Below are 26,962 nucleotides of genomic sequence, written 5' to 3' on the forward strand. Positions count from 1 at the left end.
AGGGGTGTGAGCGTGCTTCTTCTTATTTTTTGGCTGCTAGTCTGTGAGGGGTGTTAGTGTGCTTCTTGCAGTGTGTGTCTGCTAGTCTGTCAGGGGTGTGAGCACTCTTCTGGTAGTCTGTGTCCGCTAGTCTGTCAGGGGTGTGAGCATGCTTCTGGCAGTATGTGACTGCTAGTCTGTCAGGGGTGTCAGCGTGCTTCTGGCAGTATGTGACTGCTAGTCTGTCAGGGGTGTCAGCATACTTCTGGCAGTCTGTGAGGGGTGTGAGTGTGCTTCTGGCAGTCTGTGAGGGGTGTGAAAGTGCTTCTGTCAGTCTGTGAGGGGTGTGAGTGTGCTTCTGGCAGTCTGTGAGGGGTGTGAGGGTGCTTCTGGCAGTATGTGTCTGCTAGTCTGTGAAGGGTGTGAGCGTGCTTCTGGTAGTCTGTGTCTGCTAGTCTGTCACGGGTGTGAGCGGGCTTCTGGCAGTCTGTGACTGCTAGTCTGTCAGGGGTGTGAGTGTGCTTCTGGTAGTCTGTGAGGGGTGTGAGTGTGCTTCTGGCAAAATGTGTCTGCTCCTCTGTGAGGGGTGTGAGTGTGCTTCTGGCAGTATGTGTCTGCTAGTCTGTGAGGGGTGGGAGCATGCTTCTGGTATTCTGTGTCTGCTAGTCTTTGAGGGGTGTGAACGTGCTTCTGGCAGTCTGTGAGTGCTAGTCTGTGAGTGTGCTTCTAGTAGTCTGTGACTGCTAGTCTGTCGGGGTGTGAGCTTGCTTCTGGCAGTCTGTGACTGCTAGTCTGTGAGGGGTGTGAGCGTGGTTCTGGAAGTGTGCTTCTGGTAGTCTCTGAGGGATGCGAGTGTGCTTCTGGAAGTATTTGTCTGCTAGTCTGCAAGGGGTGTGAGCGTGCTTCTGGCAGTATGTGTCTGCTAGTCAGTCAGGGGTGTGAGCATGCTTCTGGTAATCTGAGTCTGCTAGTCTGTGAGGGGTGTGAGCATGCTTCTGGCAGTCTGTGAGTGCTAGTCTGTGAGGGGTGTGAGCGTGCATCTGGTAGTCTGTGAGGGGTGTGAGCTTGCTTCTGGCAGTACATGCCTGCTAGTCTGTGAGGGGTGTGAGCGTGCTTCTGGCAGTCTGTGAGTGCTAGTCTGTGAGGGGTGTGAGCATGCTTCTGGTAGTCTGTGTTGGCTAGTCTGTCAGGGGTGTGAGTGTGCTTCTGGTAGTCTGTGACTGCTAGTCTGTGAGGGGTGTGAGCATGCTTCTTGCAGTCTGTGAGTGCTAGTCTGTGAGGGGTGTGAACGTGCCACTGGTAGTCTGGAGGGGTGTGAGCTTGCTTCTGGCAATATGTGCCTGCTAGTCTGTGAGGGGTGTGAGCGTGCTTCTGGCAGTCTGTGACTGCTAGTCTGTGAGGGGTGTGAGTGTGCTTCTGGTAGTCTGTGAGGGGTGTGAGTGTGCTTCTGGCAAAATGTGTCTGCTAGTCTGTGAGGGGTGTGAGTGTGCTTCTGGCAGTATCTGTCTGCTAGTCTGTGAGGGGTGGGAGCATGCTACTGGTATTCTGTGTCTGCTAGTCTTTGAGGGGTGTGAACGTGCTTCTGGCAGTCTGTGAGTGCTAGTCTGTGAGTGTGCTTCTAGTAGTCTGTGACTGCTAGTCTGTCGGGGGTGTGAGTGTGCTTCTGGCAGTCTGTGAGTGCTAGTCTGTGATGGGTGTGAGTGTGCTTCTGGCAATCTGTGAGTGCTCTTCTGTGAGGGGTGTGAGCGTGCTTCTGGCAGTATGTGTCTGCTAGTCTGTGAGGGGTGTAAAGGGTGTGAGCGTGCTTCTGGCAGTCTGTAACTGCTAGTCTGTCATGGGTGTCAGCGTGCTTCTGGCAGTATGTGTCTTCTAGTCTGTGAGGGGTGTGAGTGTGCTTCTGGTACTCTGTGAGGGGTGTGAGTGTGCTTCTGGCAGCCTGTGAGGGGTGTGAGCGTGCCTCTGGAAGTGCGTGACTGCTAGTTTGTGAGGGGTGTGAGTGTGCTTCTGGCAGCCTGTGACTGCTAGTCTGTGAGGGGTGTGAGCGTGCTCTGGCAGTCTGTGAGTGCTCATCTGTGAGGGGTGTGAGTGTGCTTCTGGCAGTCTGTGACTGCTAGTCTGTCGCAGGTGTGAGCATGCTTCTGGCAGTATGTGTCTGCTTGTCGGTGAGGGGTGTGAAGGGTGTGAGCGTGCTTCTGGCAGTATGTGTGTGCTAGTCTGTGTTGGACCCGGCCTCGTGGCGTGGTCCTTAACCCCCCTGGACTGTGGCCGTTCCCCGCCCCGGCCTTCACGGGCCACCCGTCTGAACTGCTCCAAGGCCCTTCACCTGGAACTGCACGTGGTCGCATGCTCCTCATGGCTCCGCCATCTTGTTGGCATCTACGTCACCCCGTACACCAGCCGGCGCGACCCCGCTCAACCCGGCCTCGACCCCAGCGAAGCCCCGACCTCGAGGCACCACGGACTGGCCAGGGGGTGCCGCAGGAACCATTCATCGCCCCCGGCGGAGGACGGTATCGTTGGGACCCCCAACTGTCCTCCCCTCTCGAGGTGTGATCGCCCTGCAAACTCCCATGGGCCTGGCGCCTCTCCTGCTGGGCGTCTGGCCACCTCCACCCGGCCACTCCGCCCCCTTGGGCGCAAGGGTCCGGACATCAAAGGGCTCCAGACCTATATCTGGGGCGACCCCACCACAGCTCGGCAGTTGTATCCCGGAGTCGAGAGCCCTGCTGATCGAATCGCGGCTGACCCTACGGAGAAGAACTCTTGTCGGAACCATCACGAGCCCTGCTGACTGCGTCGCGGCTCCCTCTTGTGAACCTTTCCTGAACCACCTGGAACATCGGAGCCCTGCAGACGCCGTCGCGGCCCCACCTCGCTGAGACCTTCCTCGGAGCCCTGCTGACGACGTCGCGGCTCGAGCTGAGCAGAAACCATCTTGAGAGCCCTGCTGATTGAATCGCGGCTCTCCACGAACTGTACGCCAGAGCCCTGCTGACGCCATCGCGGCTCGACCCCTCCGAGATCGGAGGTCCTCCAGCTTGAGGATAAGAACTGGGCCCCAGGTACCCTCGTACCACATTCCTGCCAAAGACTGTCCCGCTACCCCTACCCTTCCAAAGAGACATTGAGACTTTTGGTGGATCCCTCGATCCCTTCGTGTAAATATTGAACTCGTAACCTTTTATTGATGATAAAGAATTGCTTGTCTTGAGACAACCTCCTTGAGTCCGGTGTGGTGGTGTTACTGTGCTAGTACGTGATAGGAGAAGGATCTCTCAGGAGACTTCTCGGCAGCGCTCGGCTACTTCGTGCAGTGCGAGGGCCCCCCCTTGGTGGTCTCACCGACTCCTCGGGGTCCGCCTTCCAACATTTGGTGGCCAGCGACGGGATCCGAGCCGAACGCAGTACGTACCAGCCAGTACCCACTAGCTACCCATCCAAACGAATAGCATCATGAGCAGCCAGGAAAACAACGCGACAATGGAGTTCCAGCCCGAACGGCTGGAAGAATATACGCACAAAGAATTAAAACAGTTCTGCAGAGACAAAGGCATTGCAACCACCAGCCTCGGTACCAAGGAAGAGATGCAGAAAGCTCTGAGGACATGGCTGGAGGCCGGGGCAGGCCCCTCCCAGGAAGAAGGGCCCTTGCCCCTGACGGAGACCACAGCAACCGCACTGACCCCGGCAACCGGAGGACGAAAGAGCCTAGAAACCGGCCTCTCCGAAGAAGAAATACGAGAGCGGGAAAAGGTCCGGAGCCACGAGCTAGAGCTCGCCCGACTGCGACTGGACGGCGAACTCCAGCTGGCAGAAAAGAAACTGGCCCTCGAGCAGCTACGCCTTCAAGAAGAGATAGAAGAGAAGAGACGACACCGGGAGTTGGAGGAAAAGAAGCTCACCCTTGAGCACGAGCGCAGCCTCAAGGAGCTCGAGATCAAGGCCAAGAACGGAGGGACCAACACCCCCAGTACGAGAGACACTCTACCGCCTGCCGAGGCCAAAGTACATATCCCGAAGTAGGTCGTCAAGGAGTATTACAAGAATGACGATATCCAACAGTGGTTCAAGGCCTATGAGGTGGCCATGACCTCCCATCGAGTGCCCCGAAAAGACTGGGGCGCAGGCCTGTGGGGGCGATTCCTGAGTGAAGGGCGGGACACGCTGCTCCAGCTACCGGAGGAAGTGATGACCTCCTACGATCACATGAAGGAGGCCCTGCTCACCCGCTACGGGCTAACAGCGGAAATGTACCGCCAGCGGTTCCGAGACTGCAAGAAAATCCCGGGTACCACATGGGTGGAATATGTGGACTTTTTTAGTCGGGCCCTAGAAGGGTGGATCAAAGGCAGCAAAGTAACCACCTACGGGCAACTGGTCGACCTCATCGTGTGGGAACTTCTTTCCAACAATTGCTTCGTGGAGCTGAGACAGCACCTCCTCGACAGCAAAATGACCGACCCGCGGAAACTGGCCGTCGAGGCCGATCGATGGGTCAACTCCCGGGTCCCCCGGAGCTCAATGGGGGAGTACCAGAGGAACCCCAACGGACCCCCACGCCAGCGCGGTGGGGGGGGAGGGCCGAACAGGAACCGAGACCCTCCCGCTGGGGCCCCCAGGAGCCCCCCTCGAGGGCCACCGCAGCCACATCTCTCCCCGAGCCTAGCACGAAGGGTGGGCCCGGCCCGACCCGGACCACGGCCACCAGTGACCTGCTATGGCTGCCAACAAACCGGACACTTTGCCAGCGACCCGGCCTGCCCTCTGAACCGAAGAAACGGGGCCGGCGGGCCCCCGCCCCGGCAGCTGACAGCCGCCGCCTTGGGGGGAGGAGAAGAGGAAGAAGAGGCCCTCGACCGAGAAAACACTGAGTGGGAGCCGGCAGCCATGTCCCTGGTCTGCCTGGGTAGCCGGGAGATGGTACCCTGCACCCCCATCCCAACCAACACCCAGAAGTACCGGCAGCAGGTCACGGTCAACGGACAACGGGCCGAAGCCCTTCGCGACACCGGCGCCAGTATCACCGCTGTCCGCTGCCACCTGGTGACCCCTGAACAGATTCTACTGAATGTGCTGTGCCCTGTCCGGACGGCCGACAACAGTGAAAGCCTATGCCAGATGGCCCTGGTCCCCTTCGAGTGGGGAGGGGTGACGGGCCTGCTGAAGGTGACAGTGCGCGACGACGCCCCGGTCGACTGCCTCCTGGGGAACGACTTGGAGAGTTCCCCCTGGGCTCAAGTAGAACGACGAGAGCACCTCCGAATGTTGGGACTGGCTGATTGGGCCTGCGCCATCACCCGGTCCATGACCGCCCAGGCCCCCCGCTCATCCTCGACCTCCGGGACCGCCCGACCCGAGGGGCTCACACCCCCTCCCGCCAGCAGCGAGGAGGAGGCGGACACCGACCCTGGGTCCAGCGAATCCTCCCCCGAAGAGATGACTTCTCCGAGCGCCCTACCAGAGCTGACGCAATGGCAACACGAAGGGGGCCCCACCCGAGAGCAGTTCCAGCAAGAGCAACAGTCCTGTCCCTCTCTCGAAGGGGTCCGGCAGCAGGCGACCGCGCAAGCCAACGGTGACCAGACCCGCAAGTTCCGAGCCCTCGCCGAAGCCAACCTCGAGGCCAGCCAGGAGGACATGAAGCGGTGGTACGATCGCAACACTTCTACTGTAGAATTCGAGCCAGGTCAGAAAGTATGGGTCATGGCCCCGGTCGAACCCGGCGCCCTCCAGGACAAGTGGACCGGGCCCTTCAAGGTGGTGGAGAAGAAAAGTCCCGTCACCTACTTGGTCGATCTGGAGTCCCCCCGGAACCCCCTCCGGGTCCTACATGCTAACAGGCTAAAACCCCACTTCGCCCGGACCGAACTGAGCCTGCTGCTGGCGACCGACGAGGGGGGCGAGGACGACTCCGAGCCCCTGCCCGACCTCTTGCAATCCGACATTCACGATGGATCGATCGAAGGGGTCCAACTCGCCTCGTCCCTGACCCCGGAACAGCGCAACGACTGCCAGCGATTACTGCGGGACTACGCAGCCCTCTTCTCTCTCACCCCGGGGGTGACCCACTGGTGCGTCCACGACGTCGACACCGGGGAGAACCCCCCCATACGACACAGAGCCTACCGGGTGCCTGACCGAGTGCGGGCCTGCATCCAGGCCGAAGTAGCGAAGATGCTGGCCCTGGGGGTCATCGAGCCTTCCGACAGCCCGTGGGCCAGCCCTGTCGTCCTGGTGCCCAAGGCCGCAGCTCCCGGCCACCCCCTGGAGTTGCGATTCTGCGTGGACTACCGAGCCCTGAATGTAGTAACCAAGACGGACGCACACCCGATACCCCGGGCCGACGAACTCATCGACCGCCTAGGGGCCGCTCGCTACCTGAGCACGCTGGACCTCACCGCCGGGTACTGGCAAATCCAGCTCACCCCCGGCGCCCAAGAAAGATCCGCCTTTTCGACTCCGGATGGGCATTACCACTTTCGGGTGATGCCCTTCGGAATGAAGAACGCCCCGGCCACCTTCCAGCGACTGGTGAACAAAGATTTGGCCGGGCTTGAGGCCTTCAGCGCGGCCTACTTAGATGACATTGCCGTGTACAGCAACCACTGGGCCGAGCACCTCCTCCACCTAAAGGCCGTCCTGGCCGCCCTCCAGCGGGCCGGGCTCACAATCAAGGCCAGCAAATGCCAAATCGGCCACGGATCCGTGACCTACCTGGGCCATCAAGTGGGGAGCGGGCAGGTGGCCCCCCTCCAAGCAAAGATAGATGCCATCCAGACCTGGGAACCCCCCACTACCCAGACCGCTGTCCGGGCCTTCCTGGGCCTCACCGGATACTACCGACGGTTTATCCGGGACTATGGGAGCATTGTCGGCCCCCTCACAGAGTTAACGTCCAAAAAGCAGCCCAAGAAGGTACACTGGACACCCCGCTGCCAAACAGCCTTCAACACCCTCAAAACGGCCATGTGTACTGCTCCGGTGCTGCAGGCCCCGGACTACCAGAAGGAGTTCGTGGTACAGACGGACGCCTCCGAGTATGGGATCGGGGCCGTTCTCTCCCAAACTGACGAAAAGGGGCTCGACCGACCAGTGGCCTTCATCAGCCGGCGACTACTGCCCCGGGAGCAACGCTGGAGCACTATTGAGCGCGAGGCCTTCGCTGTGGTGTGGGCCCTCAAGAAGCTCCGGCCCTACCTCTTTGGCGCCCACTTCCGGGTCCAGACCGACCACCGGCCCTTGCAATGGTTAATGCGAATGCGGGGCGAGAACCCCAAACTGCTGCGATGGTCCATCTCGCTACAAGGGATGGACTTTGACGTCGAACACCGGCCCGGCAATGACCACGCCAACGCCGACGGCCTGTCCCGCTTCTTCCGCCTTGACGAGGAGAATCCCCAAGGAGATGGGTGACTCTCCATGCCTTCGGCTGGGGGGGACGCCTGTTGGACCCGGCCTCGTGGCGTGGTCCTTAACCCCCCTGGACTGTGGCCGTTCCCCGCCCCGGCCTTCACGGGCCACCCGTCTGAACTGCTCCAAGGCCCTTCACCTGGAACTGCACGTGGTCGCATGCTCCTCATGGCTCCGCCATCTTGTTGGCATCTACGTCACCCCGTACACCAGCCGGCGCGACCCCGCTCAACCCGGCCTCGACCCCAGCGAAGCCCCGACCTCGAGGCACCACGGACTGGCCAGGGGGTGCCGCAGGAACCATTCATCGCCCCCGGCGGAGGACGGTATCGTTGGGACCCCCAACTGTCCTCCCCTCTCGAGGTGTGATCGCCCTGCAAACTCCCATGGGCCTGGCGCCTCTCCTGCTGGGCGTCTGGCCACCTCCACCCGGCCACTCCGCCCCCTTGGGCGCAAGGGTCCGGACATCAAAGGGCTCCAGACCTATATCTGGGGCGACCCCACCACAGCTCGGCAGTTGTATCCCGGAGTCGAGAGCCCTGCTGATCGAATCGCGGCTGACCCTACGGAGAAGAACTCTTGTCGGAACCATCACGAGCCCTGCTGACTGCGTCGCGGCTCCCTCTTGTGAACCTTTCCTGAACCACCTGGAACATCGGAGCCCTGCAGACGCCGTCGCGGCCCCACCTCGCTGAGACCTTCCTCGGAGCCCTGCTGACGACGTCGCGGCTCGAGCTGAGCAGAAACCATCTTGAGAGCCCTGCTGATTGAATCGCGGCTCTCCACGAACTGTACGCCAGAGCCCTGCTGACGCCGTCGCGGCTCGACCCCTCCGAGATCGGAGGTCCTCCAGCTTGAGGATAAGAACTGGGCCCCAGGTACCCTCGTACCACATTCCTGCCAAAGACTGTCCCGCTACCCCTACCCTTCCAAAGAGACATTGAGACTTTTGGTGGATCCCTCGATCCCTTCGTGTAAATATTGAACTCGTAACCTTTTATTGATGATAAAGAATTGCTTGTCTTGAGACAACCTCCTTGAGTCCGGTGTGGTGGTGTTACTGTGCTAGTACGTGATAGGAGAAGGATCTCTCAGGAGACTTCTCGGCAGCGCTCGGCTACTTCGTGCAGTGCGAGGGCCCCCCCTTGGTGGTCTCACCGACTCCTCGGGGTCCGCCTTCCAACAGTCTGTGAGGGGTGTGAGTGTACTTCTGGTACTCTATGAGGGGTGTGAGTGTGCTTCTGGCAGTCTGTGAGGGGTGTGAGTGTGTTTATGGCAGTATGTGTCTGCTAGTCTGTGAGGGGTGTGAGTGAGCTTCTGGCAGTATGTGTCTGCTAGTCTGTGATGTGTGTGCTTCTGGTAGTCTGTGAGGAGTGTGACTGTGCTTCTGACAGTATGTGGCTGTTAGTCTGTGAGGGGTGTGAGCGTGCTTCTGGCAGTCTGTGAGTGCTAGGCTATGAGGGGTGTTAGCGTGCCTCTGGTAGAGTGTGACTGCAAGTGTGTGAGGGGTGTGAGTGTGCTTCTGGCAGTCTGTGACTGCTAGTCTGTGAGGGGTGTGAGCGTGCTTCTGAAAGTCTGTGAGGGATGTGAGTGTGCTTCTGGAAGTATTTGCTAGTCTGCGAGGGGTGTGAGCGTGCTTCTTCTTTTTTTTTGCTGCTAGTCTGTGAGGGGTGTTAGTGTGCTTCTTGCAGTGTGTGTCTGCTAGTCTGTCAGGGGTGTGAGCACTCTTCTGGTAGTCTGTGTCCGCTAGTCTGTCAGGGGTGTGAGCATGCTTCTGGCAGTATGTGACTGCTAGTCTGTCAGGGGTGTCAGCGTGCTTCTGGCAGTATGTGACTGCTAGTCTGTCAGGGGTGTCAGCATGCTTCTGGCAGTCTGTGAGGGGTGTGAGTGTGCTTCTGGCAGTCTGTGAGGGGTGTGAAAGTGCTTCTGTCAGTCTGTGAGGGGTGTGAGTGTGCTTCTGGCAGTCTGTGAGGGATGTGAAAGTGCTTCTGTCAGTCTGTGAGGGGTGTGAGGGTGCTTCTGGCAGTCTGTGAGGGGTATGAGGGTGCTTCTGGCAGTATGTGTCTGCCAGTCTGTGAAGGGTGTGAGCGTGCTTCTGGTAGTCTGTGTCCGCTAGTCTGTCAGGGGTGTGAGCATGCTTCTGGCAGTATGTGACTGCTAGTCTGTCAGGGGTGTCAGCGTGCTTCTGGCAGTATGTGACTGCTAGTCTGTCAGGGGTGTCAGCATGCTTCTGGCAGTCTGTGAGGGGTGTGAGTGTGCTTCTGGCAGTCTGTGAGGGGTGTGAAAGTGCTTCTGTCAGTCTGTGAGGGGTGTGAGTGTGCTTCTGGCAGTCTGTGAGGGGTGTGAGGGTGCTTCTGGCAGTATGTGTCTGCTAGTCTGTGAAGGGTGTGAGCGTGCTTCTGGTAGTCTGTGTCTGCTAGTCTGTCACGGGTGTGAGCGGGCTTCTGGCAGTCTGTGACTGCTAGTCTGTCAGGGGTGTGAGTGTGCTTCTGGTAGTCTGTGAGGGGTGTGAGTGTGCTTCTGGCAAAATGTGTCTGCTCCTCTGTGAGGGGTGTGAGTGTGCTTCTGGCAGTATGTGTCTGCTAGTCTGTGAGGGGTGGGAGCATGCTTCTGGTATTCTGTGTCTGCTAGTCTTTGAGGGGTGTGAACGTGCTTCTGGCAGTCTGTGAGTGCTAGTCTGTGAGTGTGCTTCTAGTAGTCTGTGACTGCTAGTCTGTCGGGGTGTGAGCTTGCTTCTGGCAGTCTGTGACTGCTAGTCTGTGAGGGGTGTGAGCGTGGTTCTGGAAGTGTGCTTCTGGTAGTCTCTGAGGGATGCGAGTGTGCTTCTGGAAGTATTTGTCTGCTAGTCTGCAAGGGGTGTGAGCGTGCTTCTGGCAGTATGTGTCTGCTAGTCAGTCAGGGGTGTGAGCATGCTTCTGGTAATCTGAGTCTGCTAGTCTGTGAGGGGTGTGAGCATGCTTCTGGCAGTCTGTGAGTGCTAGTCTGTGAGGGGTGTGAGCGTGCCTCTGGTAGTCTGTGAGGGGTGTGAGCTTGCTTCTGGCAGTACATGCCTGCTAGTCTGTGAGGGGTGTGAGCGTGCTTCTGGCAGTCTGTGAGTGCTAGTCTGTGAGGGGTGTAGGCATGCTTCTGGCAGTCTGTAACTGCTAGTCTGTCACGGGTGTGAGCGTGCTTCTGGCAGTATGTGTCTGCTAGTCTGTGAGGGGTGTGAGTGTACTTCTGGTACTCTGTGAGGGGTGTGAGTGTGCTTCTGGCAGTCTGTGAGGGGTGTGAGTGTGTTTATGGCAGTATGTGTCTGCTAGTCTGTGAGGGGTGTGAGTGAGCTTCTGGCAGTATGTGTCTGCTAGTCTGTGATGTGTGTGCTTCTGGTAGTCTGTGAGGAGTGTGACTGTGCTTCTGACAGTCTGTGAGGGGTGTGAGTGTGTTTATGGCAGTATGTGTCTGCTAGTCTGTGAGGGGTGTGAGTGAGCTTCTGGCAGTATGTGTCTGCTAGTCTGTGATGTGTGTGCTTCTGGTAGTCTGTGAGGAGTGTGACTGTGCTTCTCACAGTATGTGGCTGTTAGTCTGTGAGGGGTGTGAGCATGCTTCTGGCAGTCTGTGAGTGCTAGGCTATGAGGGGTGTTAGCGTGCCTCTGGTAGAGTGTGACTGCAAGTGTGTGAGGGGTGTGAGTGTGCTTCTGGCAGTCTGTGACTGCTAGTCTGTGAGGGGTGTGAGCGTGCTTCTGAAATTCTGTGAGGGATGTGAGTGTGCTTCTGGAAGTATTTGCTAGTCTGCGAGGGGTGTGAGCATGCTTCTTGCATTCTGTGGCTGCTAGTCTGTGAGGGGTGTTAGTGTGCTTCTTGCAGTATGTGTCTGCTAGTCTGTCAGGGGTGTGAGCACTCTTCTGGTAGTCTGTGTCTGCTAGTCTGTCAGGGGTGTGAGCATGCTTCTGGCAGTATGTGACTGCTAGTCTGTCAGGGGCGTCAGCGTGCTTCCGGCAGCATGTGACTGCTAGTCTGTCAGGGGTGTCAGCATGCTTCTGGCAGTCTGTGAGGGGTGTGAGTGTGCTTCTGGCAGTCTGTGAGGGATGTGAAAGTGCTTCTGTCAGTCTGTGAGGGGTATGAGGGTGCTTCTGGCAGTATGTGTCTGCCAGTCTGTGAAGGGTGTGAGCGTGCTTCTGGTAGTCTGTGTCTGCTAGTCTGTCATGGGTGTGAGCGGGCTTCTGGCAGTCTGTGACTGCTAGTCTGTCAGGGGTGTGAGTGTGCTTCTGGTAGTCTGTGAGGGGTGTGAGTGTGCTTCTGGCAAAATGTGTCTGCTAGTCTGTGAGGGGTGTGAGTGTGCTTCTGGCAGTATGTGTCTGCTAGTCTGTGAGGGGTGGGAGCATGCTTCTGGTATTCTGTGTCTGCTAGTCTGTCACGGGTGTGAGCGGGCTTCTGGCAGTCTGTGACTGCTAGTCTGTCAGGGGTGTGAGTGTGCTTCTGCTAGTCTGTGAGGGGTGTGAGTGTGCTTCTGGCAAAATGTGTCTGCTAGTCTGTGAGGGGTGTGAGTGTGCTTCTGGCAGTATGTGTCTGCTAGTCTGTGAGGGGTGGGAGCATGCTTCTGGTATTCTGTGTCTGCTAGTCTTTGAGGGGTGTGAACGTGCTTCTGGCAGTCTGTTAGTGCTAGTCTGTGAGTGTTCTTCTAGTAGTCTGTGACTGCTAGTCTGTCGGGGTGTGAGCTTGCTTCTGGCAGTCTGTGACTGCTAGTCTGTGAGGGGTGTGAACGTGCTTCTGGCAGTCTGTTAGTGCTAGTCTGTGAGTGTGCTTCTAGTAGTCTGTGACTGCTAGTCTGTCGGGGTGTGAGCGGGCTTCTGGCAGTCTGTGACTGCTAGTCTGTCAGGGGTGTGAGTGTGCTTCTGGTAGTCTGTGAGGGGTGTGAGTGTGCTTCTGGCAAAATGTGTCTGCTCCTCTGTGAGGGGTGTGAGTGTGCTTCTGGCAGTATGTGTCTGCTAGTCTGTGAGGGGTGGGAGCATGCTTCTGGTATTCTGTGTCTGCTAGTCTTTGAGGGGTGTGAACGTGCTTCTGGCAGTCTGTGAGTGCTAGTCTGTGAGTGTGCTTCTAGTAGTCTGTGACTGCTAGTCTGTCGGGGTGTGAGCTTGCTTCTGGCAGTCTGTGACTGCAAGTCTGTGAGGGGTGTGATCGTGGTTCTGGAAGTGTGCTTCTGGTAGTCTCTGAGGGATGCGAGTGTGCTTCTGGAAGTATTTGTCTGCTAGTCTGCAAGGGGTGTGAGCGTGCTTCTGGCAGTATGTGTCTGCTAGTCAGTCAGGGGTGTGAGCATGCTTCTGGTAATCTGAGTCTGCTAGTCTGTGAGGGGTGTGAGCATGCTTCTGGCAGTCTGTGAGTGCTAGTCTGTGAGGGGTGTGAGCGTGCCTCTGGTAGTCTGTGAGGGGTGTGAGCTTGCTTCTGGCAGTACATGCCTGCTAGTCTGTGAGGGGTGTGAGCGTGCTTCTGGCAGTCTGTGAGTGCTAGTCTGTGAGGGGTGTAGGCATGCTTCTGGCAGTCTGTAACTGCTAGTCTGTCACGGGTGTGAGCGTGCTTCTGGCAGTATGTGTCTGCTAGTCTGTGAGGGGTGTGAGTGTACTTCTGGTACTCTGTGAGGGGTGTGAGTGTGCTTCTGGCAGTCTGTGAGGGGTGTGAGTGTGTTTATGGCAGTATGTGTCTGCTAGTCTGTGAGGGGTGTGAGTGAGCTTCTGGCAGTATGTGTCTGCTAGTCTGTGATGTGTGTGCTTCTGGTAGTCTGTGAGGAGTGTGACTGTGCTTCTGACAGTCTGTGAGGGGTGTGAGTGTGTTTATGGCAGTATGTGTCTGCTAGTCTGTGAGGGGTGTGAGTGAGCTTCTGGCAGTATGTGTCTGCTAGTCTGTGATGTGTGTGCTTCTGGTAGTCTGTGAGGAGTGTGACTGTGCTTCTCACAGTATGTGGCTGTTAGTCTGTGAGGGGTGTGAGCATGCTTCTGGCAGTCTGTGAGTGCTAGGCTATGAGGGGTGTTAGCGTGCCTCTGATAGAGTGTGACTGCAAGTGTGTGAGGGGTGTGAGTGTGCTTCTGGCAGTCTGTGACTGCTAGTCTGTGAGGGGTGTGAGCGTGCTTCTGAAAGTCTGTGAGGGATGTGAGTGTGCTTCTGGAAGTATTCGCTAGTCTGCGAGGGGTGTGAGCGTGCTTCTTGCATTCTGTGGCTGCTAGTCTGTGAGGGGTGTTAGTGTGCTTCTTGCAGTATGTGTCTGCTAGTCTGTCAGGGGTGTGAGCACTCTTCTGGTAGTCTGTGTCTGCTAGTCTGTCAGGGGTGTGAGCATGCTTCTGGCAGTATGTGACTGCTAGTCTGTCAGGGGCGTCAGCGTGCTTCTGGCAGCATGTGACTGCTAGTCTGTCAGGGGTGTCAGCATGCTTCTGGCAGTCTGTGAGGGGTGTGAGTGTGCTTCTGGCAGTCTGTGAGGGATGTGAAAGTGCTTCTGTCAGTCTGTGAGGGGTGTGAGGGTGCTTCTGGCAGTCTGTGAGGGGTATGAGGGTGCTTCTGGCAGTATGTGTCTGCCAGTCTGTGAAGGGTGTGAGCGTGCTTCTGGTAGTCTGTGTCTGCTAGTCTGTCATGGGTGTGAGCGGGCTTCTGGCAGTCTGTGACTGCTAGTCTGTCAGGGGTGTGAGTGTGCTTCTGGTAGTCTGTGAGGGGTGTGAGTGTGCTTCTGGCAAAATGTGTCTGCTAGTCTGTGAGGGGTGTGAGTGTGCTTCTGGCAGTATGTGTCTGCTAGTCTGTGAGGGGTGGGAGCATGCTTCTGGTATTCTGTGTCTGCTAGTCTGTCACGGGTGTGAGCGGGCTTCTGGCAGTCTGTGACTGCTAGTCTGTCAGGGGTGTGAGTGTGCTTCTGCTAGTCTGTGAGGGGTGTGAGTGTGCTTCTGGCAAAATGTGTCTGCTAGTCTGTGAGGGGTGTGAGTGTGCTTCTGGCAGTATGTGTCTGCTAGTCTGTGAGGGGTGGGAGCATGCTTCTGGTATTCTGTGTCTGCTAGTCTTTGAGGGGTGCGAACGTGCTTCTGGCAGTCTGTTAGTGCTAGTCTGTGAGTGTGCTTCTAGTAGTCTGTGACTGCTAGTCTGTCGGGGTGTGAGCTTGCTTCTGGCAGTCTGTGACTGCTAGTCTGTGAGGGGTGTGAGCGTGGTTCTGGAAGTGTGCTTCTGATAGTCTCTGAGGGATGCGAGTGTGCTTCTGGAAGTATTTGTCTGCTAGTCTGCAAGGGGTGTGAGCGTGCTTCTGGCAGTATGTGTCTGCTAGTCGGTCAAGGGTGTGAGGATGCTTCTGGTAATCTGAGTCTGCTAGTCTGTGAGGGGTGTGAGCATGCTTCTGGCAGTCTGTGAGTGCTAGTCTGTGAGGGGTGTGAGCGTGCCTCTGGTAGTCTGTGAGGGGTGTGAGCTTGCTTCTGGCAGTACATGCCTGCTAGTCTGTGAGGGGTGTGAGCGTGCTTCTGACAGTCTGTGAGTGCTAGTCTGTGAGGGGTGTGAGCATGCTTCTGGTAGTCTGTGTTGGCTAGTCTGTCAGGGGTGTGAGTGTGCTTCTGGTAGTCTGTGACTGCTAGTCTGTGAGGGGTGTGAGCATGCTTCTTGCAGTCTGTGAGTGCTAGTCTGTGAGGGGTGTGAGCGTGCCACTGGTAGTCTGGAGGGGTGTGAGCTTGCTTCTGGCAATATGTGCCTGCTAGTCTGTGAGGGGTGTGAGCGTGCTTCTGGCAGTATGTGCCTGCTAGTCTGTGAGGGGTGTTAGCGTGCTTATGGTAGTCTGTGTCTGCTAGTCTGTCATGGGTGTGAGCGGGCTTCTGGCAGTCTGTGACTGCTAGTCTGTCAGTGGTGTGAGTGTGCTTCTGGTAGTCTATGAGGGGTGGGAGTGTGCTTCTGGCAAAATGTGTCTGCTAGTCTGTTAGGGGTGTGAGCGTGCTTCTGGTAGTCTGAGGGGTGTGAGCGTGCTTCTTGCAGTATGTGTCTGCTACTCTGAGGGGTGGGAGCATGCTTCTGGTATTCTGTGTCTGCTAGTCTATGAGGGGTTTGAGCATGCTTCTGGCAGTCTGTGAGTGCTAGTCTGTGAGTGTGCTTCTAGTAGTCTGTGACTGCCAGTCTGTCGGGATGTGAGCTTACTTCTGGCAGCCTGTGACTGCTAGTCTGTCAGGGGTGTGAGCGTGGTTCTGGAAGTGTGTGACTGCTAGTCTGTCAGGGGTGTGAGCCTGCTTCTGGCAGTATGTGTCTGCTAGTCTGTCAGGGGTGTGAGCCTGCTTCTGGTAGTCTGTGTCTGCTAGTCTGTGAGGAGTGTGAGCGTGCTTCTGGTAGTCTGCGACTGCTAGTCTGTGAGGGGCGTGAGAGTGCTGTCATTATCTAGGGTGCTTTGCTTTCCCGCCATTAGGGTTTTAACAGTTCCCCTCATGTGTTCGTTGAGGCCCTTGCGGAAGACATGCTTATTTGACGATTCACTTTAAAGAACCATTGCCCAGTGACTGCTGACAGGCAGTCCCACTCACCAAACACCCTCCTGCACAGATCACAGACCTCACACTTCATGTGCCCTCCTCTAATGAACAGGGTCTCAGCCCACCTCCCTAGACACCTCAGTGCTCTTAAACACTCACCTTTTGCTCGAGGATTCTTGCTCTGGCTTAACATGAACAGCTTCAAGCAGTTTCTAGCAGATGCTGCTCCCAGTACACCATTACAAAAGCCACACCAGCCCCTGCATGTGTGCACACATGGTGAGATGCAGCCCATATGTGTGGTATAGTGAGCTTGATTGAAGCTGCTGGTTCAACATCAGGCAAGAACAGTTTGCAGCACGTGCCTCAGAGCACATACTCATGCACCAAAGAGTGCTGCACACGCACACTGGATACATGAATAACACAGCACACTCTTCCCTCCTTTACCCCTCCTTGCATCATTTCATACCTGTTTTACTATTCGTATCTCCCAAACAAGCCTTTTTAAATAAACCCTTCCCTCAGACTCTTCCCCCTCCATGTACCCTTTACTCATCCCAAACCTCCTCCTGCTGCTATGAGCTCTAATAAAACAATGTCCAGACCCTTCTCTCCCTCCACTATCCTTTTCAATCCAGATAATAGACTCACATGTCCACCGCTCAAATTAATTTCATATTTCCACTAATCCTTTATGGGTTCTAGAGTAGGGTGCTACCTGCTGAAAGCGCTTCAACACCTCATCAGGGGTAGCAAACGCTATATAAATGCAAACCCTTCGCTCTTCTATCCATCCACTATCCTTTATCAATCCAATTAACAAACTCACATGTCCACCGCTCAAATTAATCTCATATCTCCCTATATCCCCCCCTAACTGCCCCAACACCACTCCCATTTTGTGCTTTAATTCTGCTCACATGTGTTTTACATATGACGTTGATGTATGCTTGGCAATGTAACTTGTCCTGACCTGTCGACCTCTTAACCCTGTTTATGCATTAAATATAATAAAACAGATTTAAACAAAATAAATTTGCAGGGTAAGAGGCAGCAGATGTGGGGGCTATGCGTCGATGGATAAAAAATCCATTTCAGTCTACGGGGTAATTCAAATCTTGACAATGAGAGAGACTCCACTGAAGTCTTTAATATATTATTGAAGACTTGTTGCAGATTCCAATCAAGTCTATGGGGTTATTGCAGACATGCTGCACAGTCCTTCATTGAAATCCATAGCTTAATGGGGCCATGGTAGAGACTCCATTGAAGTCTGATTGCTGACTGAGGTTACAATGATAACTTCAGTAATGTCTATGGGATTATTGAGACCGTGATGCGGACCCTGTCGAAACCTGTGGGGTGACTGAGGTTATGAGATTATGATGTAGGGTCCATTAAGTCTTTGGGTTAACTGTGGCCAGTGTGTGGACTCCATTGGAGTCTACAGCTTGACTGAGGGTATTATGACCCAATTAACGTCTATGGGGTTATTTATGCCGTGGGGTGACTGAGGTTATGTTGAGGACCAGTTAAGGTCTATGGGGTTACTTACGGCATGGTGTAGTTTCCGTTGGAGTTCAGTGGTGACTGATATTATGTTGACAACTCTATTAAAGTATGTGGAGTTACTGAGGCTTTGAGTGATAACTAATGTGTTTGAGGTTGTCAGCCTACAAATAAAGCCATCAAAATCCATAGAGTTATTGAGGATATATGTGCAATAATCCATTTAAATACACAGAAGACATGATCCGTTGTAGTTTCTTTATTGCTGCAAAGATGATGGAACATGATTTAAAGTTTGCCTCTTCTTCCTCCTCTCCCAGGCGCCTCCTCTGAAGGCCAAGCCCCTTCTCCCTCTGGAACACTATGGAGCTGTCAGAGTTGATCAAAACCGCCCGGGTGGACAACGTGCTGCTGTCCTGCCCCCTGCGCTCCCCTATCAGAGGGACCCTGTGCATCACCAGCCACCACCTCCTCCTCTCGCCGCGGGGAAGCGCCAGCGAGGAGGGGAAGCAGGAGGACATGGTGCTGTGGCTGCTGCTCCGGAACGTGGACGCCATTGAGAAGAGGTGAGTCAGGTGCAGACTGTGGGCCCGTGAAGCAGCGCCGCTGCCCATCGCGAAGGGCAGAATGGCCATCTGACCACTGGTTCCTGGATCTGGAGACACTTCCCATGGCACACTGTTAAAAGCACACATTGAAGAAACCTGCACGATATTCCATGACACGTGGAAGGCCGTCCAATGCCAAAACATGTTTATTTAGTACCCTGGAGCTCTGTACTTTTTATTTAAAGGTAGTAGTTATTTTAGTTGTGGCTTTTCTATTCAATTCGGTCCCTTTCTTAAGTGGCAAGAAAGTTTAGCTTCATTATCGCTGTGGGAAATTTTGAAATACAGCGAAAGGACTAAGGCTGGGCGGAATTGGCGTAAGGCCTCTACTCAGAATTATGGAAAAAATGTGTGGAAAACGAGGGCACGTCCTAAGGGTCCGTGTGCCCGGGACAGGAGTCCCTCGTGCCCGGGCAGTTTCCCCGATCTCCCCGGCCTGGCTCAGTTGAGAAGCAGGGACCGGCCCCGGGGCCTGTTTTTCGGTCAAGGCCTGGGGTGTGGGAGCCCCCGTCCTGCGGCCTGCCAAGTGTCCATCTGCCCGGGACAAGGGTCCCTGGTGCAGAGCCCCGGAGCCCTGCAAGGGCAGGTGAGAGCCCTACCGCTATGTCTCGGCTCGGGGCGGGCAGATGGGTGTCCTTTCGGTCCCGGCCATCTGGTCGCACCTTTCCCCTCGGCCATCTGGTCGCACACAATGCTTTCCAATGGGGCGACAAGATGGCCGGGCTGCCCTGGAAGTCCAGATGAGGGCTCATTTGCCTCCCGGATCCCAGTCAGGGCTCCAGGAGGTCGGGCACGTTCGCGCCCAGGTTCCCCTGAGTCTCAGGGTGCGCACGGGTTCCCAGAAAGATGGGTAGCTTGCCTCCGGTTTAGTAGGTGCAGGGTATGCAGGAACGCCCCTCTCGAGCTGGCGTTTCTTTGCCGGATGGGCTATGCCCGGATAACACCTCCCCTCCATCCGGGGGGCTGCCTCCTCCGGCCCACGGCGTGGCAAAGTGCCCGGGATGGGCTCCATGGGTCCCAGGCAGTCCTCCCCGGGCGTCTGGGCCCGAGAGCTCCGGTGGTCCTCCCTGTGCCTAAGGCCCAGCCGGAGTCCCCGAGCCCCCGGGAAGCGGAGTCCCCTGAGCCCTGCATGGGCAGGCGGGAGCTCTACCGTGAAGGCTCGGGCGGGCAGATGGGAGTCCTTTTGGTCCCGGCCATCTGGTCGCACCTTTCCCCTCTGCCATCTGGTCGTACGCAATGCTTTCCAATGGGGTGACCAGATGGCCGGGCTTGCCTGGATGTCCCGATGAGGGCTCATTTGTCTCCCCGATCCCAGCGAGGGCTCCAGGAAGTCGTGTACATTCGCGCCTTGGGTCCCCTCCGTCACCTCGGGTGCGCGGATTACAAGAAAGGGGGGTAATTTTCCTCCAGAATACTAGGGAGAGGGTCAGTCAGACCTCCGTGAGCTCCGACGATTCCGAAACAGGGGAAGGCAGAACCCGGGCCTGCCCGCTGGGGCCCCCAGAGTCCCGGGTACGCACCTGCCTCTCTGCCCCTTCCCGATGGTCCTTTTTATCAGAGTTTGCTCAGTCAGACCTCCGTGAGGTCTGGCGATTCTGAGACAGGGGAAGGCAGCACCCGGGCCTGCCCGCCGGGGCCCCCAGGGGCCCGGATACACACCTGCCTCTCAGCCCCTTACGATGGTCTGTTTTCACTGAGTTTGCTCAGTCAGACGTCCGTGAGGTCTGGCAATTCTGAGACAGGGGAAGGCAGCCGCCGGGGCCCCCAGGGGCCCGGGTACGCATCTGCCTCTCAGCCCCTTCCCGATGGTCCTTTTTCTCTGAGTTTGCTCAGTCAGACCTCTGTGAGGTCCAGCGATTCTGAGACAGGGAAAGGCAGCACCCGGGCCCGCCCGTAGGGGCCCCCAGGGGCCCGGGTCTGCACCTGCCTCTCAGCCCCTTCCTGATGAGCTTTTCCTTTGAGCCAGCTCGCCCCGGGAGCAGGCATCCCCCCCACAGAGGGTAGCTTGCCAGGGGATGCCCTGGCCGTACTCTGATCGATTGGGCACTCTCGGTGCGTTTAGGGATGGACTGCTTAGCCAGCCTCGGCTGTTGTTTCAAGCAATGAGCTTCCTCCCCGCATGGACCGTCCGACTCGAGGGTTACCACCTGGCGGGTGGCCCTTCAACCTACCCAGCAGAGCGAAGGCCAGTGGTCTGCCTCGAGTGGAAGGAGTCGGGTGGCGCCAGGCCCTCGGATGCTGCTGCCCAGCAGGTTCGTAGGCCCCGTGCGCCACGCTGTCACCCCTCTCTGCCCAGCACATTTCCACAGCAGCTCGGAACGTCTGTTCCGAGGGGTGCTGCCGCCGCTAGGCTCCGCACCCCTGCGTCTCGGGGGAGACAGCTTGTTGGAAGGCGGACCTCGGGGGAGTCTGAGAGACCACCCAGGGGGGCCCCCACACTGTACGAAGTAGCTGAGCGCTGCTGAGAAGCCTCCTAGGAGAGGTCCTTCTCCTATACCGTACTAGCACAGTAACACCACCACACAGGACTCGAGGATGTTTATCAAGACGAGCAATTCTTTATCAGCATTTAGGAAGTTACGGTTATCGATATATACAAGGGGGAATCGAGGGATCCGCAAGAGTCTCAAAGTCTTTGGTAGGGACGGGGTAGCGGGACAGTCTTTAGTAGCAGCTGGGTACGAGGGTACCTTAGGCCCAGTTCTTGATCCTCAAGCTGGAGGGACTCCGGGTCTCGGAGTGGTTCGAGCCGCGACGGCGTCAGCAGGGCTCTGGCGATCAGTTTGTGGAGCTTGAGCCGCGACTAGGTCAGCAGGGCTCTTAAGGTGTTTCAGTTCAGCTCGAGCCGCGACGACGTCAGCAGGGCTCTGGTGGAGGCTTCAGCGAGGTAGGGCCGCGACAGCGTCAGCAGGGCCCCGATGTTCCGTGAGATTCCTGGTCTCAATAAGGTGGAGCCGCGACGCAGTCAGCAGGGCTCGTGGTATAGTATCAAGCAAGAGTTCTTCTCGGTAGGGTCAGCCGCGATTCCATCAGCAGGGCTCTTGACTCCGGGATACAACTACTGTCCCATTGCGGGGTTGCCCCAGATATAGGTCTGGAGCCCTTTGATGTCCAGACCCTTGCGCCTGGGGGGCGGAGAGGCCGGGCTGGGAGAGGCCAGACGCCCAGCGGGAGAGGCGCCAGGCCCGGGGAGGCCGGAGGACGATCGCACCTAGGTGTTGAGGGACGGTGGGGGTCCCATCGAAACTCTCCTCCTCCGGGAGTGGTGAAGTGGCCATGCGGTGCCCCCTGGCCAGATCTTGGTGCCTCGATGTCGGGGCTTCACTGGGGCCGAGGCCGGAGGGAGCCGGGCTGCGTGGGCTGGTGCGTGGAGCAAGCATGGGGGGAACCCCGAAGGGATGAGGGGTCCCTGTGCGGCCTGGAAAAGGGGGCCACTGAGGTAGGTGTAGAAAAACGGGTACAATCCAAAGGGGGCCTCGAAGGGAGGAGGGGTCCCTGGCGGCCTGAAAGGGTGGCCCGTGTAGGCCGGTGCGGGGGACGAGCACAATCCAAGAGGGTTAAGACCACGCCACGAGGCCGGGTCCAACAGGCGTCCCCCCCAGCCGAAGGCAGGGAGAGTCACCCATTTCCTTGGGGGTTCTCCTCGTCGAGGCGGAAGAAGCGGGACAGGCCGTCGGCGTTGGCGTGGTCATTGCCGGGCCGGTGTTCAACAGAGAAGTCCATCCCTTGCAGCGAGATGGACCATCGCAGCAGCTTGGGGTTCTCGCCCCTCATTTGCATTAACCACCGCAAGGGCCGGTGGTCGGTCTGGACCCGGAAGTGGGTGCCGAAGAGATAGGGCCGGAGCTTTTTGAGGGCCCACACTACAGCGAAGGCCTCCCGCTCGATGGTGCTCCACCGCTGCTCCCGGGGCAGCAGCCGTCGGCTGATGAAGGCCACGGGTCTGTCGAGTCCCTCCGAGTCTACCTGGGACAGGACGGCCCCAATTCCATATTCGGAGGCGTCCGTCTGCACCACGAACTCCTTGCTGTAGTCAGGGGCCTGTAGCACGGGGGCAGTGCACATCGCCGTTTTGAGAGTCTCGAAGGCCGTCTGGCAGCGGGGGGTCCAGTGTACATTCTTGGGCTGCTTTTTTGACGTGAGCTCTGTGAGGGGGCCGACAATGCTCCCATAGTCTCTGATGAATCGCCGGTAGTACCCGGTGAGGCCCAGGAAGGCCCGGACAGCTGTCTGGGTGGTGGGGGGTTCCCACGCCTGGATGGCATCAACTTTCGGTTGGAGGGGAGCCACCTGACCGCTCCCTACTTGATGGCCCAGATAGGTCACCGATCCTTGGCCTATCTGGCATTTGCTGGCCTTGATCGTGAGCCCGGCCCTTTGGAGGGCGGCCAGGACTGCTTTGAGGTGCCCCAGGTGCTCAGCCCAGTGGCTGCTGTATACGGCAATGTCATCTAAATAAGCTGCACTGAAGGCCTCTAGCCCGGCCAGGACCTTGTTCACTAGTCTCTGGAAGGTGGCCGGGGCGTTCTTCATGCCGAAGGGCATCACCCGAAAGTGGTAGTGCCCATCAGGGGTGGAGAAAGCGGATCTCTCTTGGGCACCGGGGGTGAGCTGGATCTGCCAGTACCCAGCGGTGAGGTCAAAAGTGCTCAGGTAGCGGGCTGCCCCTAAGCGGTCGATGAGCTCGTCGGCCCGGGGAAGAGGATGGGCATCGGTCCTGGTAACAGCGTTCATGGCCCGGTAGTCCACACAAAATCGTAGCTCCGGGGGGGTGCCTGGTGCGGCGGCCTTTGGCACCAGGACGACGGGACTGGCCCACGGGCTGTCGGAGGGCTCGATGACCCCGAGGGCCAGCATCTTCGCCACCTCAGCCTGGATGCAGGCCCGCACCCGGTCGGGTACTCTGTAGGCTCTGTGTCGCACGGGGGGACTGTTCCCAGTGTCGACGTCGTGGACACACCATGGAGTCACCCCCGGAGTGAGGGAGAAGAGGGCCTCAAAGGGCTGCAACAGTTGCTGACAGTCGTGGTGCTGTTCCGGGGTCAGGGAGGAGGCAAATTGGACGCCTTCGATGGTCCCGTCGTGGTCGCTGGTCCGCAGGAGGGCGGGTAGGGGCTCGGAGTCGCCTTCGCCCCCGTCGTCGGTCGCTAGCAGTAGGCTTAGTTCGGTCCGGGCAAAGTGGGGTTTGAGCCGGTTAGCGTGTAGAACCCGGAGGGGGTTCCGGGGAGACTCCATGTCGATCAGGTAGGTGACAGGGCTCTTCTTTACCACCACCTTGAAGGGCCCGGTCCATTTGTCCTGGAGGGCGCAGGGGTCAACCGGTGACATGACCCAGACTTGCTGGCCCAGCTCAAACTCGATGGTAGAGGCGTTTTGATCGTACCATCTTTTCATGTCCTCTTGGCTGGCCTTGAGGTTGGCTTCGGCCAGGGCTCGGAACCTTCGTGTCTGGTTTCGTAGGGTCAGGAGGTATCTGTAGACGTCGGGAGGGGCATCTCGGGGCTTCGTCTCCCAGCCCTCCTTGACCAGGCTGAGAGGTCCTCGGACTGGATGCCCGTACAACAATTCGAATGGGCTGAATCCCAGGGACTTCTGCGGGACCTCCCGATAGGCAAACAGGAGGCACGGCAGCAGGACATCCCATCTCCGCCGTAGGGGTTCTTCCAGGCCCTTGATCATGCCTTTTAAGGTTCTGTTGAACCGCTCGACCAGTCCTGAGGATGGTATGGGGTGGTGAACTTGTACGTGACCCCGCACTGCTGCCACAGGGACCGCATGTATTTAGAGATGAAGTTCGTACCTCGGTCGCTCACCACTTCTCGGGGGAACCCCACTCTCGAGAAGATCCCCATTAAGGCCCGGCCCACTACGGGGGCTGTCACAGTTCGAAGCGGGATGGCCTCAGGGTACCTGGTTGCATGGTCTACGAGGACCAGGATGAAGCGGTGACCCAGGGCGGTCCGGGGGTCCAGGGGCCCTACGATGTCTATTCCGACCCGTTCGAACGGGGTGTTGACTGCTGGGAAGGGCTGGAGAGGGGCTTTGACCCGTCCCCCCGTCTTGCCGCTGGCTTGGCAGGTCTGGCAGGACCGGCAGTGGTTGTCCACGTCCCTCCGCATCCGGGGCCAGTAGAAGTGGGTCACCAGGCGGCTGTAGGTTTTGTCCTGCCCCAGGTGCCCGGCGAGGGGCACATCGTGTGCCAGGTTAAGGAGGAACTCCCGGAATCGGAGGGGGACCACCAGCACTCGACTGGCCCCTAGTTCTGCAATCTTCTGCTCGCTGTACAGTAGTCCTTCGGCCCAATAGACCCAGTGGGTTCCGGTCGGGTCACCGTTGGCCTGCGCGGCCGCTTGCTGCCGGACTCCTTCAAGGGTGGGGCAGGTCTTCTGTTCCTGCAAGAACTGTTCTCTGGTGGGGCCCCCGTCGTGGCGCCATTGGGCAAGCTCCGGGAGTGTGCCGAGAGAGGCGATCTCGTCCGGGGGGGGGCACCGTGGATCTGGCATCGGTGTCCGCTTCTTCCTCGCTGGAGGCAGGTGGTGGCACGGGCCCCTCGGGCTCGACGGTGTCGGCGGCCATGGACGAACGGGGGGCCTGGGCGGCCATGGACCGGGTGGTGGCGCAGGCCCATTCGGGTAGTCCTAGCAGTCGGAGATGCTCTCGCCGCTCCACTTGAGCCCAGGGGGAACTCTCGAGGTCGTTCCCCAGGAGGCAGTCCACCGGAGCGTCGTCGCGGACAGTCACCTTCAGCATGCCCGTCACCCCTCCCCATTCGAAGGGAATCTGGGCCATCTGGCACATGCTCTCACTGTTGTCGGCCGTCCGGACGGGGCATAGCACATTCGGCAGGATCTGTTCGGGGGCCACCAGGTGGCAGCGGACAGCGGTGACACTGGCTCCGGTGTCACGGAGGGCTTCGGCCCTTCGTCCATTGATAGTGACCCACTGTTGGTACTTCTGGGTGTTGCTCGGGATGGGTGTTCGGGGAACCATTTCTCGGCTACCCAGGCAGACCAGGGACATGGCCGCCGGCTCCCACTCAGGGGACCCCCCGTCGAGGGGTTCTTCCTCTTCCTCCCCTTCTCCCAGGGCGGCAGCCGCTAGTTGTCGGGGCGGGGGCCCGCTGGTCCCACTTCGTCGGTTCCGGGGGCAGGCAGGGTCGCTGGCATAGTGTCCTGTTTGTTGGCAGCCGTAGCAGGTTATCGTGGGCCGGGGTCCGGTTTTGGCTGGCGTCCAGGGACATGGCCGCCGGCTCCCACTCAGGGCACCCCCCGTCGAGGGGTTCTTCCTCTTCCTCCCCTTCTCCCAGGGCGGCAGCCGCTAGTTGTCGGGGCGGGGGCCCGCTGGTCCCACTTCGTCGGTTCCGGGGGCAGGCAGGGTCCCTGGCATAGTGTCCTGTTTGTTGGCAGCCGTAGCAGGTTATCGTGGGCCGGGGTCCGGTTTTGGCTGGCGTCGTCCCTCTTCGGGCTAGGTTCGGGGAGGTGTGTTGCGGAGGCGGCCCCGAGGCGGACTCCGGGGCGGCCCGGCTGGGATGTCCCGATTCCTGTTCGACCCTCCTCCCCCGCCGCGCTGGCGGGGGGGTCCGGTGGGGTTTCGCTGGTACTCCCCCATCGAGCTCCGGGGGACTCGGGTGTTGACCCATCGATCGGCCTCGGCGGCGAGCTTCCGTGGCTCGGTCAGCTTGCTGTCGAGGAGGTGTTGTCTTAGCTCCACGAAGCAGTTGTTGGAGAGGTGTTCCCAAATAATGAGGTCGACCAGCTGCCCGTAGGTGGTGACCTTGCTCCCCTTGATCCAACCTTCTAGGGCCCTGCTGAAAAAGTCAACATACTCTACCCACGTGGTACCGGGGATTTTCTGGCAGTCTCTGAAACGCTGGCGGTACATTTCCGCGGTTAGTCCATAGCGGGTGAGCAGGGCCTCCTTCATATGGTCGTACGAGGTCATCACCTCTTCCGGGAGCTGGAGTAGGGTGTCTCGGCCCTCGCTAAGGAACCGACCCCATAGGCCGGCACCCCAATCCTTCCGGGGTACCCGATGGGAGGTCATGGCCACCTCGTACGCCTTAAACCACTGCTGGATGTCGTCGTTTTTATAGTACTCCTTGACGACATCTTGGGGAATATGGACCTTGGCTTCGGTGGGCGGCAGAGCGTCTCTATTGCTGGGGGTGCCGGTCTCCCCCTTCTGGGCCTTGAGCTAGAGTTCTTTGAGGCCCCGCTCGTGTTCGAGGGTCAGCCTTTTCTCCTCCAGCTCTCGATGCCGCTTCTTCTCCTCTATCTCCTCTTGTAGCCGTAGCTGTTCCATGGCCAATTTCTTTTCGGCCAGCAGGAGTTCGCCGTCCAGCCGAAGTTGTGCGAGCTCTAGCTCATGGGTCCGGACCTTCTCCCGCTCTCGTATTTCATCCGCGGAGAGGCCGGTTTCCAGGCTGTTTCTCCCTCCGTTCGCTGGGGTCGGTGCTGGTGGCGTGGCTGCATTCAGGGGCAGGGGACCTTCCCTCCGGGAGGGACCCGCCTCGGACTCTATCCAGGTTCTCAGGGCTTTCTGCATCTCTTCCTTGGTACCTAGGCCGGTGGTCGCAATGCCCTTGTCCTTGCAGAACTGTTTTAACTCTTTGTGCGTGTACTCTTCCAATCGTTCTGGTTGGAACTCCATGGTCGCGGTGGTTTCCGGGTTGTTCATGGTCTCTGTTCGTCTGGATGGATAGCGAGTGGGTTACTTGCTTGTACGATCTGCGTTCGGCTCGGATCCCGTCGCTGGCCACCAAATGTTGGAAGGCGGACCTCGGGGGAGTCGGAGAGACCACCCAGGGGGGCCCCCACACTGTACGAAGTAGCCGAGCGCTGCTGAGAAGCCTCCTAGGAGAGGTCCTTCTCCTATACCGTACTAGCACAGTAACACCACCACACAGGACTCGAGGATGTTTATCAAGACAAGCAATTCTTTATCAGCATTTAGAAAGTTACGGTTATCGATATATACAAGGGGGGATCGAGGGATCCGCAAGAGTCT

General features: G+C 58.1%; 1 protein-coding gene across 15 annotated transcripts in view; it reads left to right on the plus strand.

Annotated features, from left to right (window-relative positions):
* Window positions 1-26,962, plus strand: part of LOC146857785 (myotubularin-related protein 9-like) — a 452,543-nt gene that overhangs the window by 319,968 nt on the left and 105,613 nt on the right. For all 15 annotated transcript variants that reach the window (XM_085648410.1, XM_085648408.1, XM_085648401.1 and 12 more), the window contains one exon: window positions 17,669-17,914. In XM_085648410.1, the coding sequence (XP_085504536.1) occupies window positions 17,712-17,914 (203 nt within the window). In that variant the 5' untranslated portion in view covers window positions 17,669-17,711. The remainder of the gene's footprint in view (window positions 1-17,668; window positions 17,915-26,962) is intronic.

The sequence above is a fragment of the Triturus cristatus genome, chromosome 3_2 (genome assembly GCF_964204655.1).
Source record: "Triturus cristatus chromosome 3_2, aTriCri1.1, whole genome shotgun sequence".
Lineage (NCBI taxonomy): Eukaryota > Metazoa > Chordata > Amphibia > Caudata > Salamandridae > Triturus > Triturus cristatus.